General features: G+C 40.1%; 1 protein-coding gene across 3 annotated transcripts in view; it reads left to right on the top strand.

Moving 5' to 3' along the window:
* Positions 1-21,246, top strand: part of Pde4b (phosphodiesterase 4B) — a 511,900-nt gene that overhangs the window by 305,903 nt on the left and 184,751 nt on the right. The window contains exon 1 of one of the 3 annotated variants that reach the window (XM_060365984.1): positions 18,402-19,672. The exons of the other annotated variants lie outside the window; for them this stretch is intronic. Within the exon in view, the coding sequence (XP_060221967.1) occupies positions 19,623-19,672 (50 nt within the window). The 5' untranslated portion in view covers positions 18,402-19,622. Of the gene's footprint in view, positions 1-18,401; positions 19,673-21,246 lie in introns of those variants that run through there. 3 annotated transcript variants of the gene reach the window in all.

Genomic DNA, 21,246 nt, shown 5'->3' on the forward strand with positions numbered 1-21,246 from the left:
TGGAGCTGAACCTATGACAGACATTACATATATTAGACAAGTGTCCTACCTTTACACTATAAGTTAAGCTACTAGATTTTCTTAGATGCCTCATCAAGTTAGGGAAAACTTTACTATATTCTTAGCAGGCTTGATATTCTTATCATAAAAGGATGTGGAATTTGGCATAAGCCTTTTCTGTATCTACTGAGATAACTGCTTTTTTAAATCTTTATTATTGTGGCATATTACTTCAACTGACTTTTAAATATTAAACCAACTTTCTATTCTTTCTATTCTTACCCCATGGTGTATATTGCTTTTTATATGTTATAGATTTAGTATCCTGGTATTTGCATCTATGTTCATAGTAGATACTGGCCTATATTTTTCTTGTGGATTCAGAATGTTGCTGGCTTTATTAAATGAGGTGGAAAAGCTTTCCTTTCTCATTTAATTTTTAGAAGGCTTTGGTAAGGATTTGTGTTCATTTTTCTTTAAATGTTTGTAAAATTCAACAGTGTAGCCACCTGGTCCTGGGATTTTCTTTGTTGAGTGTTTTCTGGATCAAGAACTTACAAGCAAGAGAACAATATGGTGTAATGGAACACAGCTGCTGGATTTTTAAGAAGCAGCTTAGGAAGCCCAGGTAGCAGGAGCTGAAGGGACTCCCTGCTGTTTGCCTCTTAAAATTCCCTTTGTCAGATTCATGGCTCTTCCTAATATGGAACTTGCTTATTCTCTCAGACTTGTTTATTTCTTATTACTGTTTCTTTCAAACTGTAGGCTTCACGCATGACAAACTAGTCGTAGAAATAGGTGGTCTTCTCCAGGCAGACTGACAATACATCTACATCCAATTTTCCATAAAATAAGGTCTCTATCATTTCTTAACTTTGTGCACAAAACCCTTGCTCCATGATTTCTGGTGCTTTCATGTGTGACTGACAGATACTGACTGTTTAAGGGTTACCTCCTCCGGTATCTTATGATAAAGACGTCTTTCGTTCTCTAAGTGTAGTAGAGGAGATTGATTATACAGCACCCCGGGTTACTTTTGTTTGTCTTTCTATTCCCTTCCTATCATAAATACTCATGGCCAGAAACATGTTTGATTTATCTCTTTATTCCAAACTACCAGAGTGCGTGATCCACAGTACACATGTAATACATATTTGTTGAATTAATGGAGAGGCCCTTTCTAGAAAGAGATTTTCCCCTTCGTTTTGAATAGCTGGGATGTTATCATGATTCTCTGTATTTCTCACAACACCTGGTGCAACACTGATAAATGTTCACTGTAGTTAATGCTACTGAATGAAAAATTAATATTATAATGTCAGCAACACATTTTGAACTCTCATAAAAAGGCACCATAAAAGCCTCAAAGTAGCTATAAAAATGAAATGTTGAAAATCTATTTGGATGACATCTCCTTTTGAAAATACAAAACCAATTCTGTTGTGTTTTGATATATAATTACACTTGAAGGTTTTGGATGCAACAGAGCTGTGTTTGGGAATTCTGGTGATCATAGCATCACTGCATGATATCAGGGAAGGGAAATCCATTTACAAAAGCTTACAAAGCTTTCCAGTGACAAGCTTTGTTTTCAGTGTCTGGAAGCAATTCCCAGGGTTGTTTGCTGAAATGTCTTAGAATTTAGGAAATTCAAGAGCGCTGTGGGATTACCAATGACAGGAGCAGATCCACCATTTCTAATCTTCTCCCTTGTCACAAGACACAGATGGACAGGCAGAGTGGCAGCATTGACCATGACATTAGCAGCACCAATGCCGCCTAAGCGAGATTAGTTCTTTTAAATATTATCTTAAGGCCCATATCACCCGGGGTTTTCCAGAGAAACAAAAAATATGAGTCTTTCTCTCTTCCTCTTCCCTTTCCCCTCTCCCTCTCCTTCTTCCTCTTCCTCTTCCTCCCACCCTCTTCCTTTCTCTCTCTCACTCCCTTCCTCCTTCTTTCTCTCTCCTTTCCTCTACCTCTCTCTTTTCTCTCTCCCTGTCTCTTCCCCCCTCTTCCTCTGTGTATGTATGTGTGTGTGTGTTTAAAATAGCACTGTTTTAAGGATTGTCTCTTACAGTCATGGGGTCTGACAGATCCAAACCTTGCTAATCTATCTGGCAGACTAGAAACTTGGCCTGGACTTGAGTCTGAAGTTTGTAGGCGAGATCATAAAGTTGGAACTCTGGCAGGTGTTGGTGCTGCCATTTTGAGGTAGGACCTCTTCTTCTCTGGAAACCTGTCTTTGCTCTTCAGGTGGCCGGAAGAGATGCTGAATGCTATTCAGGGTAATGTTTCTTTACTTAAACAAAGCAGTTGCTTCACAACATCCCAGATGAGTGTGACTGTGTGAATACTCTAGACTAGCCAAATGGATACAGAAAACCAATTATAACAAGGTTCTTTGACATTTAATTCTCTTGACCCCATCATATGTTCAAGGCTTTCATGTCCACACTTAGTTGCCACTTCAATTCAGAGTCCTGCTTTTCTATGCCTTTTAATGGCTATTCTGTCCTTCATCCCTATCCTGGATTCTCCCCTCCAACCCAGGTAGCATATTTTTATTTGTTCTGCCTGTAACTATGAGGACCTATGAGGTCTCCTTGCTCTGTTTCATATTATTCTTAAATATATTTGTGCAACTGTTCCCATCCCTGTGTCCTGAATTGCTCCAGAGCGGCATGATTCTTTGTTTGGTTTGGTTTTAATATCTTTGTTCCCCACAGGTGATAGATTCTCATTTGTATACCCATCTTTATCCTCAGTTGGCCAAGTACTGTGCCAGCCTCCCAGGATACAAAGATCAATTAGACAAGCATCTCATTCTCCGAAACTGCACAGTCTTGTGGGGGAAGGCAAAAAAGCAATCTGTAGGTGTTCATTGGTATTTGTAGACTGAGTTAATTTTTGATAGAGAGGTATAGTCACTCCCCCTCAGCGTCCCCCCACCCACCCCACATAAACACTCCTGCAAACAGACTGCATTTGCCAGACAGTGGCTTTTAGGGAGCTGGAAGTTCTGTCCTCACAAGACTTGTGGGGGAGCAGTGTGTGTGGCGTGATGTGAGGAGCATGAAGGAGGGCAGCAGAGCCAAAAATAGCTCAGTTGCTAAGACGCCTGATGTATGCCACGCTGGTAATTCATTATTTGGGTTTGGAATTAACCTATCCCAAAATGCATCTGGAAGGAATTTCAAATACCTGTGCTGAGGTCTCTTTCACAATCCCTTCTCTTCTTTCTTTTTCTCTGCTTTCTTTCTTCCTCCTTTAAGACTTAGCTAAATTGACCTCCCTGAAAGACTAAGGTGGCAGGGACTTCTCTTCAGAGTCCACATAGCTCTTGATTGACACATTGTGGCTTTTCATGCTTTCTTGCTTTTCAGCTTATTGTTTTCCTGTGTTTCCCACTAGACTGAGGCCTTTACAGAAAATGTATCTTTGTCTTTATGATCTCAACATTTGCCACAGTGCCAAAAACTTAGTAGAATGTTCTTTTTTTCTTCTTTCTTTCTTTTTTGTTTGTTTGTTGGTTGGTTGGTTGGTTTTTGTTTTGTTTTTTGAGACAGGGTTTCTCTATGTAGCCCTGGCTGTCCTAGACTTGCTTTGTAGACCAGGCTGGCCTCAAATTCACAGAGATCCTCCTGCCTCTGCCCCCCCGAGTGCTGGAATCACAGGGGTGCACCACCACACCCATCTTCTTAGGGTGTTCCTTACAGGTTTGTGGAAGGACCACGTAGCTCTCTGTGGCATGCAGCTGTCATTGCCTTTTGCTCTTATAGAATGAGCCGTGGGCACATGTAAGGGACAGCTTGATGAAAGAGTACTGATAAGTAGCTACAGAAAGAGTACAAAAAAAGGGGGGTCTCAGAGAAACCATGATGTCCCTGGGGTTGTTCTAGACACTGCTGTCTGTTGCCATCTACTCGTTTCATTGGTACATAAAATATTTCATGAATCAACCATCTTCCTCTCTTCGTTTTTGTGTCTAGAGTATGCAAACTGCAATTCCAAGCAACTTGCAGGAGTCTGTCAAGACTGAAGACTGCTCCACATGCTTTACTTCTAAAGGCAAAAAAAAAAAAAAAGAAGATTCAATACATCTTTCCTTCTGCCTGATGAAAACACAGACTCCTTCCCCTTCCTCTCCCTCCCCCTTTCTCTTTACCCTGCCTCTCCTTCCCATCCACTACTCCTTCCTCTTTTAAAGAAGTTTTAAAGTTTTAAAGAAGAAGTGAATAAATACAACTAAAAAGCCTCCCCTTCCCTGCCACATACACCTAGTTCTCCTTGTTGCAAAGAAACACGGATTTACAGAAGCTTCCTCCGGTTACAGGGCTGCCTTTTGAGAGCTGTATCCAGGCCAGGTCTAAAATCAAGACAGAAGCCAAGGAAACACTGGGACCCACTCTTGCCCATTTCGCTTTGCCTTGCTGAGGTACTCTGTCTCTCATGATGCTTCTCTCCACAGAGTTGCTCTGCTTTTCCTTTACTCTGCCTCTGTACCTCTTCTGCTTCACGTCTCTGTTGTTATTCCTGCTTCCTCACCATTTCACATGGTCCTTCGTGGCCATTCCCACGATTTCTACCGCCTCAGGCCACTTCAATATCAAACATATTTGTTTCCACACAGGTGGCTCATGGGCAACTAATTTTAATATTTCTAGAAATATAGCTTTAAAACTAATTTAGGACTGAACAAAAGATTTATTAATTGGCCTTAATGTAACGAATAGCTAATTTACATGTCAGTCCATTCACTGTCACAATTGGATTTGTGTGTGTGTGTGTGTGTGTCTGTGCAAGATGGCAAAGAACCATGGTATATTTTAGACATCTCAGCACAGTTTTTTACTGCTAAAACATAATAACTTTGGTAATTTATAACAAAAAGAAGTTTATTTTGGCTAAAGGTTTTGACCCAAACATGTGAAGTCTTCTTGGTGACTTCAGGTGGTACAGAGACTCTTATGATGATGGAGGGAAGAGACCAAATGAAATAAAAAGATTTTGATGGCAGACTCATTCTCAATTTAATCCACCGATCTGTTAATTACATGAAACGATGGTCACATCCACGAGGATAGAATCCTAATTCCTTCTAAGGATTCCATTTGGTCTCACCTAACAATATCTTATTATGAGGCTTAGATTTCACTGAGAGTTTTAGAGGAAAACTTTTCACCTCGTATAAGATACCACCATGAAAAGACTTCCCTCCGCCCTTACAGTAACAATTCCTAATCATCACCCACAGTTCCGACCTCCCAGCTGGTCTCCCTTCTCAAGAATAATCTTCCCCACGCAGGGATCAAGCCATGGCATCCCCTGCTTATTATCACCAAAGGCATTCATCATCCAATTGGTACAAAGGTAATTTGTACCAGCTTCTCTGGTTTTGCATCCTGACCCTGCTCAGTTTCCTGTATCCATTGTTATTCAGTAAAAGTTACGCTATTACGTGCCCTTGACCTTGCATATGTAAGAATAAGGAGAGATGGGACATGGAATGGAAGAAAGATAAATTTAAGACACAGGTTGATTGGATTTTGTGTCTAGATGGCAATGTTTCGGGAGTCTCACTGCTTGGGAGCCACTGTTGCCTTTGACAAAGGAGCATTCGGTATAACCCAACAGCAGAATGCACAAGTAGCATCTGCGTCTTCATCTGGCTTTGGATTTGATTGGACTGAGTGAGTGAAAGGAACTGAAATGGGTGAGCTCATTGGAACACCAACAATTTCTTCACTTTTCAAACTCAATAGCTGTTATTGTGGAAGACAATGCCGCCATTTATAAGCAGAACACAAACAAGATGCCATCAGGACATTTATGATGTCATCATAAATATCTGAAATGGGGACACGATACAATGCTTTGTGAGACGCAGTTAGAGCTGGTGTTCCCTTAGTTCGCATTATTGAACACCTGGTTCTTGGGATTTACAAGACATATTTATTATATTGCTCAATTCCTAAGGCATCACTTGGTCTCTGTCTTCAGAGTGAATCTATTCTGTTGATGCTTCTGTTCTCAGTATTCTCTCCTGATGCCACATCTCTTATCTGAAACAAACCTCATGCCTCTTCCCTTATTTACAGCAAAGCTCGCAAGCTGTCTGTGTCCACCATCTCCCCTTTCCAACCTGATTTTCATGCTCACAACTCCACCGACATTACTCCCATGTCATCAAGATGGTTGTTGTCTATCCACTTGTGCCTCCTGCAATCACTTTGCTTTCCTCAGCTTCAGACATTGCACCCCCAATGACTTCTCCGCACTGCCAGTGAATGCTCTTTTTCCAGACGCATGAGGGGCCCCAATTCAGTTCTTGTCTGTCCCTTCTCACGTCCAAGACTGTCTCAGCTGAACTCTGGATTTCAACCTTGCTCGTCAGCGGATGACTGCCATACCCATATTCTCAACCCCATTCTTTCCCTTCAGCTCCAAACCTGTGAATACAGCAATATCTTCCCTCTGTGGATCAGGAAATCAAGCTCATATCTCAAAAGTAGGAGCCGGGAGACTCTGCTGTAAAGAGGTATTCCTCTTCTTACAGAGGTGCTCCTCACTTAACATTACTCTCAATACTGTCTTTTCCTCAGGCAAGGCATTTTACAGTGCACAAGTTCTCACAGGCCTTGCCTTCCATGTGCACCTGGAATTTGACTATTGATTACATCTTCTGCCTCTAATGACCAAGGCAAAACCCCATCAACACCCAGATTGTCTTCTGGAATATTCACTGACTCAACTGTTCACTTTTCTCCTCTTTTTTTTTTCCCCCCAATCATTTCTTCAGAGTGATTATTTTAGAAACCATATCATCCAATGGGTCACCTTCACACTCTGTAAGAGATCAGTATTGTTTTTTTCTTTGAACCTGCTTTTGGAGTTTTATATTTTGGCCTAGTGAAATTACAAATGTGAAAAGAGAAAACATGAACTTTTAAATTTTTTTGGTCAATCGCCTTGTAAAGTGCCATGGTTCCAGTGACTGCAAGGACCCTGCCTTATGTCCTAAACCCTAGTACACTTGGATAGTGTCACTTTTTCCACCTTACAGAATGCTTTAGAGACTCTTATATACTACATATCCTACCTGATACACATATAAAATTTCATGAAATTTGTAGTCAAATAAGCAGCTGTTGTCTGTTGTATTCCTACTATGTGTCTGGTATTTTAGGTCCATCATCTTATTTGATTATGGCATTCCTGAGTTAGGTACCATAGTCCTGTAGGTAACTATTATAGTCCTTACGAACCACCACCCCACCCTCTGGTAAGAGGGCTCTCTTGCTTATCCAAATACTGCAGGTTTTAATAGGGATGTTGAAGTTTGCCACCTGTTGTCTAGAAGCCAACAATGAGCAAATGAGGGCTGTCACGTGGGACTTTTACAGTAAATACTAAAGCAGGGGAGGGCCCTTCCTTCTCATCATGAGGCTGAGGCACAGTGCATGGCTGTGCCCCTTGTGTGAAGAAGCTGGAGTGGCGGACATGGCTTAACATATAGAGACTAGAGGCAGAGCAGAGATAGGTACCAAGAAGAGCTGAATCTTTTCTGTTCAGTCTTGAGGTTGGCACTGTGGCTACCCTTTCATTTATTACAATGGCTTCATTATAAGGCCCAATAGTTTCTCTGTTTTAGTTGTGCCCACTTTAATTAGTTGCTTGGCACTCACAAATTCAAGATCTTTAAATAGCGCGGTATGTTATATCCTCGCTTTACGGTTGCAAACCTCAAAACACAGGAAATTAAATTACCTGTTACCGATTAAGAAACTAAATGAAAATGGAATTCAGGGCTGTTCCAGTAACTCCCTCCCTACTATACTGAAATGCCATTATTTTATTTAGCACTCAGTGAGTAGAGTTAAATATTTGACAATCTACTTAGTGTCATTTTTTTTCAGAGAGACAGGCCTCTAACATATCCACAAAACAGGAGAAAAGGCTCTCACTTCTTCAGCCTCACACAGGTCCTGAATACGTTACTTTATCTGTAAAATGATCAGGTTTGAATCAAGAGTCACTGGTGTGGTCTTTTCTTCATGGAAAGTTTTCTAATGTCAAATGGATTCCAGGTGCCTCTGAAGATCCAGTTCTACCCACTGTGTCTCTAGGGTTGATTTAAATATGAAAACAAAGCGCATCAGGAGGAGGGTGCCTGTGTCAGAATTCAGGATGAGCCAAGTTGGCATGAGGCCCTCCCGCAGTACAGAGAGCAGCACTGTCGCCGCGCTGGGTTGTTATTATTTCCACATCGCGGTCGCATCCTCAAGGATGCGTGCGCTGTCAGGCAGGAATTAAAAAATACTCTCAAGCAGCCCTTTTGGAAGATGAAAAGGGGGCTCTTTCCCTTTCGAAATTATAGTATAAGTCTTGGAAACTAATCCTTCAGCGAGGTTATTATAAGCACCTTACCCTTGTTCTTACACTGAGTACGGAACAGAACAATTCGTACAGCACATCAAGGCCTGCGTTGATGACAGGTTAGAACTCAGAACCAGTGCAAAATAATAGACAGAGTTTTTCAAATCTGAAAAGCAACACACGTGGACACACACACACACACACACACACAGAGAAAGAGAGAGAATGGCCTTTTTGTTTCCTTTGGAATGTGTTCTTAAACTGAATGCAGGAAACTGTCCCCTGTGGGAGCTTTTGGATACTTACCCAAGTCTAAAACATCAGGATACTGTTTCTGAATGACTATCTGGTTTAGCACTCAGTTCTTTGACTAAGAAACCAAACCATCCTTTAGAATCTCTTTTCTGCAGAAGTTTTAAGTATTTGAAGTTCTTATTTAGATGGTCTTTCACTGTGTACAGAGTATTTTCCTGCAAATTACCCATCCCCACCCCCAAAAGCTGTAGCGGTAGTGGTGTAACTAGTATGCATACTTGGCTTCTCTGCTTGGAGTGTTACATGACTCCGTTCTCACTTGCATATAAAACTCTGAGGTTCAGTGACTTATCCAGAACACACAGCTGCTGGGCTACAGCCTTGTTCTCAGGATCAGCCACCTATCCACTGTCATCCTACTCAGATCTCTGGCAGTGTAAAGCCTCAGTGATTTATGTGGAAACACATCTGGGCTAGACTGTCAAATTCACTAGCCTTGTAAACATGATTTAATCTTTTAGATACTTGATTCCATTGTCTTTGGAACAGAGTTGATGACAACAAAATTATAAACTTGTTACAGTCAGTGAGAATAAAGTATAAAGTATATACTTTATATGAGTATAAAGCCCTTGGTACTTATCAGTGCCCATGTCACACTCATCATGCATGGCAGGCACTCATCAGAGGGCTCTAGTTTTAATCTAACTGCTCTTGACTGATGAATAAGATATGTCCTGTTCATAGCTGATGCGTAAATGTCTCTGGACACTCCAAGTATTTAGTGAAAGTCTTAAGCGTGAGGCCATTCCTGAGATGGTCTGAGGGTTTTCTTGCCTCCTTTGCCCTACTGAAAAAATAATATGTAGGGACAAGCTTGTAATTTCAAGTGCCAAGGGTTGTGCACTTGCCTACTTTGATTTTTGCCATTCTCGTACCCTGTAATCCCTTTGCCTAACACACGCACACACACAATGCACACAAAGATAGATGATAGCTAGAAAGCTAGCTAGCTAGCTAACTTGACAGACAGACAGACAGACAGATAGATAGATAGAGAGATAGGTAGATAGCGTGGAGCACCTCCAAACTCTACAATGCTATCATCCAGCACTAGTGACTAGTTCTAATAGATCTAGTAAACTCTGCTAAAAGACGCATCTAGACCTTGACTGAGCCAGCTAACTTCTCACTTTCCCCTAGTTACAAATCTCCGTTTGCTTAAAGTCTGTACTGACCTCTGGTCATAGGGTGTGGGTGAGGTGACAAGGGCATTAAATCAACTGAAGGATTATGAACTGTTAGGCTAATAGTCAATGAGCTATCTATTGTGCTTTTGTGTATAATAAGCAGAATCTCCAACTCAGCATGACTTGAAGTCAATTGGTCTCGTTGTCATTATGGACAGGTCACTGAGCATCTCCTGAATTGAGCTGTCATTGCCTTTTTTACTGGAATTGCCCAAACCCAGACTGTAAAGAACTGTACTCAAGTCCTTCCTTACTTTCTACTTGCTAAGTGTTGAGCAGGTTTAAATCTGTGAGGACTCATCTGCAGAATGGACATACCATATTTGAGATGATAATACCATCTCAAAGGATGCTTCAAGCGGAAGACAAGATTTACTGGTGGCTAAGATCACAGGATTCTGTAGGACCTGGTGTAATATCTGATATGGTGCTCTTTGTTAAGATAGAGTCTGAACCTCAGTTTCCTTTATCATGCAATGGAAATAAGCATGCTTTTATCACAAGATTGCAGTGGCAACTAAATGTAATGATATGCAAGAAAGTCCTTTGGAAACTCTAAATTTGCACTTAATAATTCTATTTTTAATTGCACGTTTATTTGGATAAGATTCTATAAGGATCATAATCAGCATGATTTTTGCTTTTATTATTTATAAGTAAAATGGCACCGATCCTGATTTTTTTATATCAAAAAGACGCTCATTAAAGGATATTGCTTGGAAGCGAAACTTCAAAACACTGGGATTTCGTTCAGAAGCACAGCATTTATTGTAACAGACGTCAGCCTATTAAGTCATGCTTTAATGCTTAAAATTCTTCAGAGTGAAATCAATTTTATGATGTCATTAACACTACTAAGTTTAAAGGTTTAAACTACTAAGTTTAAAGTTTAAACAAGCGCCGTCCTGATTAAGCCATCGCCAGCTGCTCTGAGCCAGAATGCAAGCGGTGGCTGTCCCCCACCGGCACAGCAAGTGATCACCACTCAGCAGAACTGCTTGCTCAGGAAAGGCATTGGTCGCTGAGGGGCAACCAAGCCTGAAACCAAGATCCTCTCCACCCGCAGAGCGCACCGCAATAGAAAGTCAAAGAAAACCATTTGTAGATGCAATCCTGAAATCAAGTTTTCCTGTATGGAACTTTTCCCCAAGCATGAGTGTTCCCCATCACTCCTTAGGAAGAGACCAAGAACCACTATTACAGGCAGTGAGGTTTACTAGTCACTGCTCATACGCAACAGCTCACACCAAGCTGAACCTCTCAGACCTGTTTCCTTCAGCTCACATGATAGGTAATTAACTGCAGCCATGAGAATTCGTGAAATAACTTCCTTAGGTTCTGTTTCCATTTTTAAAATGAGAACAAAATGATCCTTACTTCAGAGTATTATTAATTTTTTTTTAAATTTTAACTTTTATTAATTACAATTTATTCACTTTGTATCCCCCTGTAGCTCCCTCCCTCCTCCGCTCCCAACCCTACCCTTCCTCCATCTTCTCCACCCATGCCCCTCCCCCAGTCCACTGATAGTAGAGGTCTTCCTCCCCTTCCTTCTGGTCCTAGTCTATCAGGTCTTATCAGGACTGGCTGCTTTGTCTTCCTCTGTGTCCTGATAAGGCTGCTCCCTGTTAGGGGGAGGTGATCAAACAGAGGCCAATCAGTTTCATGTCAGAGACAGTCCCTGTTCCCATTACTATGGAACCCACTAGGAGACTGCACTGCCATGGGCTACATCTGAGCAAGGGTTGTAGGCTATCTCCATGAATGGTCCTTGGCTGGAGTATCAGTCTCAGAAAAGACCCTTGTGCCAGATTTTTTGGTTTTGTTGCTCTCCTTGTGGAGCTCCAGTCCTCTCCATGTCTTACTATTTCCCACCTCTTTCATAAGATTTCCTGCACTCTACCCTAAGGTTGGCCATAAGTCTCAGCATCTGTTTTGATACTCTGCAGGGTAGAGCCTTTCAGAGGCCCTCTGTGGTAGGCTCCTGTCCTAATCCCTGTTTTCTCCTTCTTCTGATGTCCATGTCCTTTGCTTTTCTGAATGGGGACTGAGCATTTTAGCCAGAGTCCTCCTTCTTGATTAGTTGTTTAGGTATATAAATTTTAGTAGGTTTATCCTATATTATATGTCTAATATCCACTTATGAATGAGTATATACCCTGTGTGTCTTTCTGCTTCTGGGATACCTCACTCAGGATGATCTTTTCCAGTTCCCACCATTTACCTGCAAATTTCATGATTTCCTTGTTTTTTATTGCTGAGTAATATTCCATTGTGTAGATGTACCACAATTTCTGTATCCATTCCTCAGTTGAGGGGCAACTGGGTTGTTTCCAGCTTCTGACTATTACAAATAAAGCTGCTATGAACATGGTTGAGCAAGTGTCCTTGTGTACTTGAGCATATTTTAGATATATGCCTAGGAGTGGTATAGCTGGATCTTGAGGAAGCGCTATTTCTAATTGTCTGAGAAAGCGCCAGATTGATTTCCAAAATGAGTGTACAAGTTTACATTCCCACCAGCAGTGGAGGAGGGTTCCCCTTTCTCCATATCCTCTCCAGCATGTGTTGTCACTTGAGTTTTTGATCTTAGCCATTCTGATGGGTGTAAGGTGAAATCTCAGGGACATTTTGATTTTCATTTCCCTGATGACTAAGGATGTTGAGCATTTCTTTAAGTGTTTTTTGGCCATTTGATATTCTTCTATTGAGAATTCTCTGTTTAGCTCTGTACCCCATTTTTTAATTGGATTACTTGATTTGTTGCTATTTAATTTCTTGAGTTCTTTATATATACTGGATATTAGCCCTCTGTCAGATATAGGGTTGATGAAGATCCTTTCCCAATCTGTAGGCACTCATTTTGTTCTGACAACAGTGTCCTTTGCTTTACAGAAGCTTTTCAGTTTCATGAGGTCCCATTTATTGATTGTTGCTCTTAAGGCCTGTGCTATTGGTGTTCTATTCAGGAAATTGTCTCCTGTGCCAAGGCTCTTCCCCACTTTTTCTTCTAACAGATTTAGTGTCTGATTTTATATTGAGGTCTTTGATCTACTTGGACTTTAGTTTTGTGCAGGGTGATAAGTATGGATTATTTGCATTTTTCTACATGTAGACATCCAGTTAGATGAGCACCATTTGTTGAAGATGCTGTCTTTTTTCCATTGTATGGTTTTGCCATCTTTGTCAAAGATCGGGTGTCCATAAGTGTGTGGGTTTATTTCGGGGTCTTCTTTTCAATTCCATTGATCCACCAGTGGGTTTCTATGCCAGTACCATGCCGTTTTTAGTATTATCGCTCTATAGTACAGCTTGTGATCAGAGTATTATTTAGAAGACTGAGGCGAACTTTGAAAAATAAAACCCCCTATAGGTAATACCTATCATTATTATTATTACTGTAATTGTATTAATAATAATACTGTAACATTTGGTGAGAAACACAAATCAGAGTTCATTAATTTTTTTTTTCTAAGACTGTCAGTGACTTTCTCTCAAGAAACTCATTCCCCTCCCGCAGTCCACTGATAGGGGAGGTCCTCCTCTCCTTCCATCTGACCCTAGTATATCAGGTCACATCAGGACTGGCTGCATTGTCCTACTCTGTGGCCAGGTAACACTGTACCCCCCTCGGGGGGGGGGGAGTCAGCCACTGAGTTCATGTCAGAGACAGTTCCTTTTCCCCTTATTAGAGAAAACACTTGGATAGTGAGCTTCCCTGGGCTATAGCTAGGCAGGGGTTCTAGAGATAAGGGAGGGAGGGTGCAATTGAGATGGAGTAAAGGAGGGGCTACAGCTGGCATACAAAGTGAATAAACTGTAATTAATATAAAAAAATTTTATATTAATTTCCAGTTAATATTCTGGAAAATAGAGTAGATTTTTAAATTCAATTTATGATTGTAGATGAGTTATTTCAAATCTGTATCTTCAAATTTTTATCAGTTTTCCTACAAACTAGTATTCTCATGAATGATGGCTTTATCTGTATAATAGGCAACATGTTTAACTATTAAATTTGGTAATTAAAAAAACCTCAAAGAACATTTTTTTCTTCAGTTGTAGTAATTAAGGTAAAACAGTTTCACTTTTAAAGAACTCACATCAGAGAAACCAAGGAATACATACAACCTCCTCCATACATACCAGAAAATAAAGAAAAGTACAAATAAATAAAAGTACAAATGAGCGGAGCAAGATTTCAAAAACAAGTTCAACACATAAAATTAACTGTAAGTCTCTACATTAGCAATGTGATCAACATAAAAATTGAATTATGAAAGTAATTATGTTAACAGTGGTGTCAAGAATAATAAAGTAACTTCAATGTAAAAGGATGTGCAACAAAACTTCTCCATTGAAAACTACAACACTGTTAAAAGAAATTCTAAAAGAGCCAAGTGGAAAAGCATCCTATATTCATGGATTAAAAGACAGAAAGTTTTAGATAGCATTATTTCCCAAAGTTAATTTGCACAGTTCTTAACAACCAGTTTCTTTTCATGAAAACTGATGAGCTGATTAATATAGAAATTAAAGGAATGTAGAACAGCTGCAAAGAACACTGTGTGGAGGGGCTTGAGTTTTCCAATTAAAAGATTACTTAAAACAAAACAACAGTATTTTACTAATAAAACAGAGAGATCAACAAAATAGTATCAAAAGACCATAAATAAACCTATACATGTATGATCAATCTGTATTTTTTTTCCACCAAAGAGTAGAGACAGTTCAATGGGGAGCTTTGTTTTTTGTTGTGTTTTTTTTTTCAAAAGACAATGCCAAAATAATTAATTTCATACAGAGCAAAAGAATGGAGTTGTACTTCTAATTATACCATAAGCAAAAATCAACTCAAAATAAACCATATATCTAAAATCCATAAAGCTTTCACTAAAGCTAAAACTATGAAGATGGTCTAAGAAAATATAAAAGTAAATAAATATTCACAGCTAGACAAAATGACACATAGCTATAATCCTAGTATGGATTATAGTTATGGTAGAGGCTAGAGCAGAAGGATTACATGGATTTGAGATGATATTGGGTTGCATGGTGATTTCTAATGTAGCCTGGGTTACATTATAAGACCCTGAATGAATGAATGCATGAATGAATGGATAGATGGATGGATAGATAGATAGATAGATAGATAGATAAGATAGATAAGAAAGATATCTATTACCTTGGATAAATTCGGTTTCTTAGATATGATGCTAAATATACTTTAAAGAAAAGATAGATAAATGAGACTTAACTAAAATTAAAAACCATGAACTTTCTTTGCATCTAAGAAGTAAAAAGACAAAAGCAGATTAAAAAAAAAAATAACTGAAAAGACACCTTCAAGAATGGGCAAAAATACTTGTAAACCATGTGCCCATGAAGGGACTTGCTTCAGAGCATACTAGGAACTAATGAAGTCAGCAATAAGACTCTACATCACCTGGTTTTTTAAAACAAGAAAATAAACAAATATTTGTCTTCTTCTTGGTTTCTGTCCCTTGATCTCACAGTATTGTGAGCTAACGGTCTTCTACCAATTTAGCCAGGGCTCTGTTACTTGGTTACACCCCAGGCGTTCAGCAGAAAATCCAAATCTTCATTTCTCCAAAGAAGATATACAAGTGGCCAATATCCACATTAAAAAAAAAATGTCCTGGATATCACTAACTCTCTAGGATATGCAAACAAAACCACAATTAGACCATCACTTTGCATCCCCTCAAATGTCTACAGCTAAGACGACAGACAATAACAAATGCTAGAGAGGATACAGAGAAATTAGAACTTTCATACAGACACTTCTACATGAGTGGTCATTTTATAGAAACATTATTCACTAATAGTAGCTACAAACAGCTGAAGCAACTTTAGTGGCGGTCAACAGAAATGAGATGTATCCAGAGAAGATACTTTTTGATAATACACAAACGATGAAATGCTTATACATACTACCATATGAGTAAAGCTTTATGTTGAGTAAGAGAAACTACACAGTGCCCATGGACAGTTGTCCTAGTTTCGCTTCTGTTGCTGTGATAAAATATACTGACAAAGAAAGCAATTCGTGAGAGATACTCATGCTTTACTCTGGTTTTCAGTTCCAGGTTAGAGTGAATTGTTGTGGGGAAGTCAAGGCAGGAGCTGTATGAACACAGTCGAGAGCAGAGAGAAACGAATGTGCATGCATACTTGTGGTCAGTTGAATTTCTCTACTCTCACACAGTTCAGGACCCCCTGCAGAGGGAACGGTATGCTCACAGTACGGCTGTTTCTTCCTACATGAATTAGTTTAATTAAGACAGATCGGCCCATAGACCAATCCCATGCAAATAATTTTTTACTGAGACTCTTTCAAGGTTATTTTTGACTGTGTCAAGTTGTCAATTAAAACTAATGATGATGTATGTAGAGAATATATATGACATATATAAGAATGATCTATAGCATATATGCATACTGCATGATTTAGTGTATGCAATGTGTAAGGTAGGCAAAGCACTGAAACAGAAAAATTAATAGTATTTATCAGGGGCTGGAAGTGTTGATGGATAGAGACTGGATCTCTTTAGGGATGGTGACAATGTTAAGAAATTTGACTGTGGTGACCAATGCTTGGTTGTGAATATGCTGAAATTGGACACTTTTTAAAGGTGTACTATACAACAAGTGAACCATAACTTAAGGTATTGTTTTAAATAAAGGAAGCACAAGCTTTTTTTGTTGTTGTTGTTCATCACTTCAAACTGCAAAAGAAAATAAGGTGATCTTCCCCCCCTTCTTTTTCAAAAGTAAAATTCTAATCTGTTACTGGGGCTACAGGAATGAGCTAGTGTCAATGATGTGATGATTTAGCCACATTTTGTCTTTAAAAACTTCTTGTCAAAGATTTCCCACGTGGCCTTTGTAAATTTACCTTTCCTCTCTCACCCCAAAAGAATCTTTTAGTAGCAAATTCAAAAGTCCCTTTGCTACCTGATTGTTACCTGATTCTCGGTCACCAGAATCTCCTTCCTCCAGATCGACTATTGCTCAATAACTATATTGATTGATTCCCTTACCGCTAGAAAATATAAAGCCTTTCCAACAAGAGTTACTCTGGGGCAAGGGAGGTGGCTTTGTTAGTTAAGCACTTGCTGCACAAGTAATGAAGACCTAAATTTGGATACCTGCATCCATTTAAAACCTATGCATGGTGGCATAGGTTTATGACTCCAGTCTTGGGGGAAAGAAACAGCTGGAGCCCACTGGATAGCCATGAAAACAAAACTGATGAGTCGGGCTTTAGTGAGAGACATTTTTCTAAAAGCATAACAACAACAAAAACAAAAGCAAAAACGCACACACACACACACACACACACACAAACTATCAAGGGAAATCCCTGACATTGACCTCTGGCCTGTAAATGAGCATATTATCCTAGACTTGAGTTATCCTGGCCCGAAATACTGCTTTCACACACACACACACACACACACACACACACACACACACACACACACAAACCGCTTACATTTAGTTAATTACTAATTAAGCGAACTGTCTTCTGTTTTATTACCTGTAAACCTGTGGACTGGCATTCATCTCAATTTATGAATTAGTTAATTTTTCAGAGAACACTTATTGAGCACCTATAGTATACTGGGCATTAAGCAGACCCTGACAATTAAGCATTGAAAGCATTACATACTCTCTTTCTTTTGGGGTGTCCTTGTGCAATGATTCAAACATGATGCGTATTAAATCTTAGATTAGTGACAGATACTATGGGAGATGATATGGGCCAAGTACAGTCTGCGGAAGCAGGAAGACCAGGCTCAGCCTCTATTAGGAGTTGACATTAGAGCAATATTTGAGAAAATATTGAGTGGAAGCTTACACAGAGAGGATGCTTTGTTTTGTTTGGGGGAATTTGTGGTTAATGGTGTTTATGACACCCAGTCTCACTTTATTGCCTAAGCTGGCCTTGAACTCACGTCAAGCCTCCTGCTTCAGACTTACAGATACTGAGGTTTATAAATGTGTGCCATGACTCCTAGCTGAGAAAAGCCTTGTTTGCTTGTGTGTGTGTGTTTTATTTAAAAAATACTAGGAAAGTAGGCACTGAACATTCTCTGAGGCAGGAAAACTCTGGGCATGGTATAGGAACAAGCCTGTGGGTGAGTTCATGTGTAAGAGAGGGAGCAGCAAGCTCAGAAGACAAGATCACAACTGGAACTTGAGAGTAACATGGCTTTGGCTCTGGTTTTGAACATAGTGGAGACGAGCTGCAAAGTTCTGCCTGGTGGATGATCTGTGATCTGGGTTTTAAAGTAATTTTCTGGATGCTCTTCTGAAAGCAAATTATAATACTGCAAGGGCACAAGAGCGAAGTCCAACTAGAAAACTGGCTTTCATGTGTAATCTTTGACCTTCTCACAAACAAACATACATACATACATACATACATATGAACACATACGAGTTGTTGCCATCATAGAAAATGAGGTTTTTTTTTTCCTAAGGTCGGCTTCATTATGACATAATGAAGGCCGGGAAGCAAAGAAGGGGAAGAAAACTGGAAATTAACCAAGCAACCCTTCCAGGATATTGGATACAGTTAAAACACCCATCATTGGAAAGTAAAATATTAAGATAAAAAGAAAGAAAGAATAAAGCCCAAAACAAAAACAAAGGTGACAACAAATAAAGCCTAACTTCTCATTTGACTGCATGTCACTGTTGCTAGTAAAAGCAATGACCATATTCTACACAGAGATCCAGAATGCTGGCACCCCTGGCCTCCCTGTTGAATGTGTATGGAGAATGTTTTATCACTTTGGTTCCCTGGGGCAACCTGAGCGTCTTTGAATCTTTTACTGCCTCGCTGAGTTAAAGGTGATCCTGTGTCTTGTAAAACCGTTGCATCTGCTGAAAGCCGGAGCTTCCCCGGGCCAGAGATAGAAGTGTAAATGCACAGCAGCGTGCTGAGAGCAGCCGGGAGAGCCCACCGAAGCCTGAAAGTTGAATTCATTATTCCAGCCTCACTGTTATTTCTTTGTGCAACACAGACATTTTCTTTGCTCTGTAATCCTCTGCAATGAAAGGACTTAAAAATCTCTCTCTCCAGGGTTTCTCCGTGGCTGTAACATATGTCATTTAGGAAACCTGACCCCGTGTCTTAGGTGTTCTCTCATCGTGTGCTGAAATGGGCTAAACAATGCAGAACGAGTCAGACAGGAGGTTCAATGGCTCCAAATGCGATGCAAAGGGTGGGGGGAGAGAGTTCATTTGATTCCTGTGAACTTCGGTTATAAGAAAACCCCCAAATATGCTGACATATCACCAGGCATGGGAGAGAAAACACAGAGCGAGGGACAAAATGAGTACTGTTTACAGGGGGCTTTCTGCAGTTTCGGGTACTCAAATTTTCTGCTTCTCTGAGGTAAACTGCACGCGGTGCTCCACACCCCACGGGAAGCTCTCACGCTGATTTGGCTGCACGTCAGTTTTCTCCTCCGATTTCTAAAGGAAGCTACTTGGGATGGTCCCCTGCAACCTCGTGTGTCGATCGCTAAGTCGTCCCCACTCCCGTCGGAACGCTCTCTCCCCTGCGATGGAAAGTGGCATGCCATCAGAGAGAAAGAGGAACGGACAAAGGGCTCCGTAGAAACTCTGGCAGCGAGAACGCAGGGAAAGGCATGGAGATGAGCTAAGTTGCCGAGCGGTGGGCTGACAGTGTACCCGTTCAGGATGCTGCACGTGAGCGACTTGCCTCCTCCTAGGCGACACTCGTGGATATGGTAGGTGTTGCTGTAGCCGCAAACCTGATCTGACACTTCGCAAGCAGAACTGGGAGGTGGCTTCATGCTTAAACACGAGTGACGAGGAATTTCAAAGAAGCCGAGGCTTAGGGGGGAATGCGGGCGTTGCAAATTTATACAATGTTTTAAGCATAGTGAAAGTTTTTACTTTTTTTCATATACTAAAAGTTCTTTGCTTCCTGATTTTTTTTTTTTTAATTTTAGGAATGTAGAATAAGTTGAGTGGAGTTTTTCCATAATAATAACTAATGTGCTTATCCGAGCTACAGTGAAATTTGTGAATATTGATTTTTTTTCTTGGCTTGAAGTTTAAAATAAGACTTTATTTTAAAAAATCTTTCATATATTAAACTCTTACCAAAAGAAGGTAATGAATAGTTATTACAAACCTGTAAAGACTTTTAAAACCATGCCTAAATACATATTTTATGTGGCTCGTGGATTCTGTTTTTAATCTTCTACTTTTTGATTATTTGTTTTGGCGGTGCCAGGAATGGAACCTGGGGAACGCTACTCTTGTGCTAAAGCCAAGCGCTAATCGTGTACCCCTGAGCTATAAAAAAAGAGACTTAAAGCAGTTTGCACTGTTTAAAATATGTCTGCTGTCTGTGAGCTGCAGTCCCATTCTATGGGCTGATGGCTTTAAGAAAAATGGAGTTATAGGTGAGTGAGAGACAGCGAAGATCACAGACCAGAACCAAGCAGATACTTGTTGGGGTTGACATGAACTGATGAGTTCCATCAGGCAATCCTAGATTCACGTATTCCAAAGGAATTTGCTCACATATTTTAAACCTGAGCATCATATCCAGTGGTTGTAGAGGACAGGAAGGATGGTCAGGGTGATGACTTACCTGTCCTGGAACTACTTGCTTTCAGCAATGTTGCTGAGTAAATAAGGAAACCACAGAGCTCTTATTCTTCATTTTAAACATAATTAGTCCTCATATGTCAAACCAGTTTGTTTGTTTGTTTTCTGATAACATACTTTTTTCTAGAATGTAGGAGGCATGCAAGGAAAAGAAACTTAGAATTCTTATTAGTCCCTCAAAAATGTTGAATTTAAAAGAGAAATTTGATCATTTGGATAAAAAAAAGAACAATTTTCTTCCCATTTTAATAGAAATGTGTCGGACCATGCTCTTTAAATGAGATATAGAAGTCTGGTTCAAAGAACTCAACATATACTAGCAATGCCATTTCCGTCTCCTTCATGTTATCTATCCCCTTCATGTCAGTCAATGCTCGGCCAGGAAATGGCAAGGGGCAGAAGATGCTGCTGAGCAGGTTTCTCTTTTTTTCAGAACTGCGCTATGTGAACAACATAATTGTAATGTCTAGAAAATGGACTATTTTAAGAAGCGAAAGGTTGAATTAAGCTTCTTTGATCACAAATCCTCTTTGGGGATGAAATGCCTGTGGCAGCTCAGTGGGCCACTGAGTTGCAGTCTAGAGAGTGTGATACTGTTCCAATGAGACAAGACTACCTAAATGAACCTGTTCCATACAGCAGGAAAGCCCAGCTTCTTCTTTGCCCAATGTATGAGCTTGGA

The sequence above is a fragment of the Meriones unguiculatus genome, chromosome 12, assembly GCF_030254825.1.
Source record: "Meriones unguiculatus strain TT.TT164.6M chromosome 12, Bangor_MerUng_6.1, whole genome shotgun sequence".
Lineage (NCBI taxonomy): Eukaryota > Metazoa > Chordata > Mammalia > Rodentia > Muridae > Meriones > Meriones unguiculatus.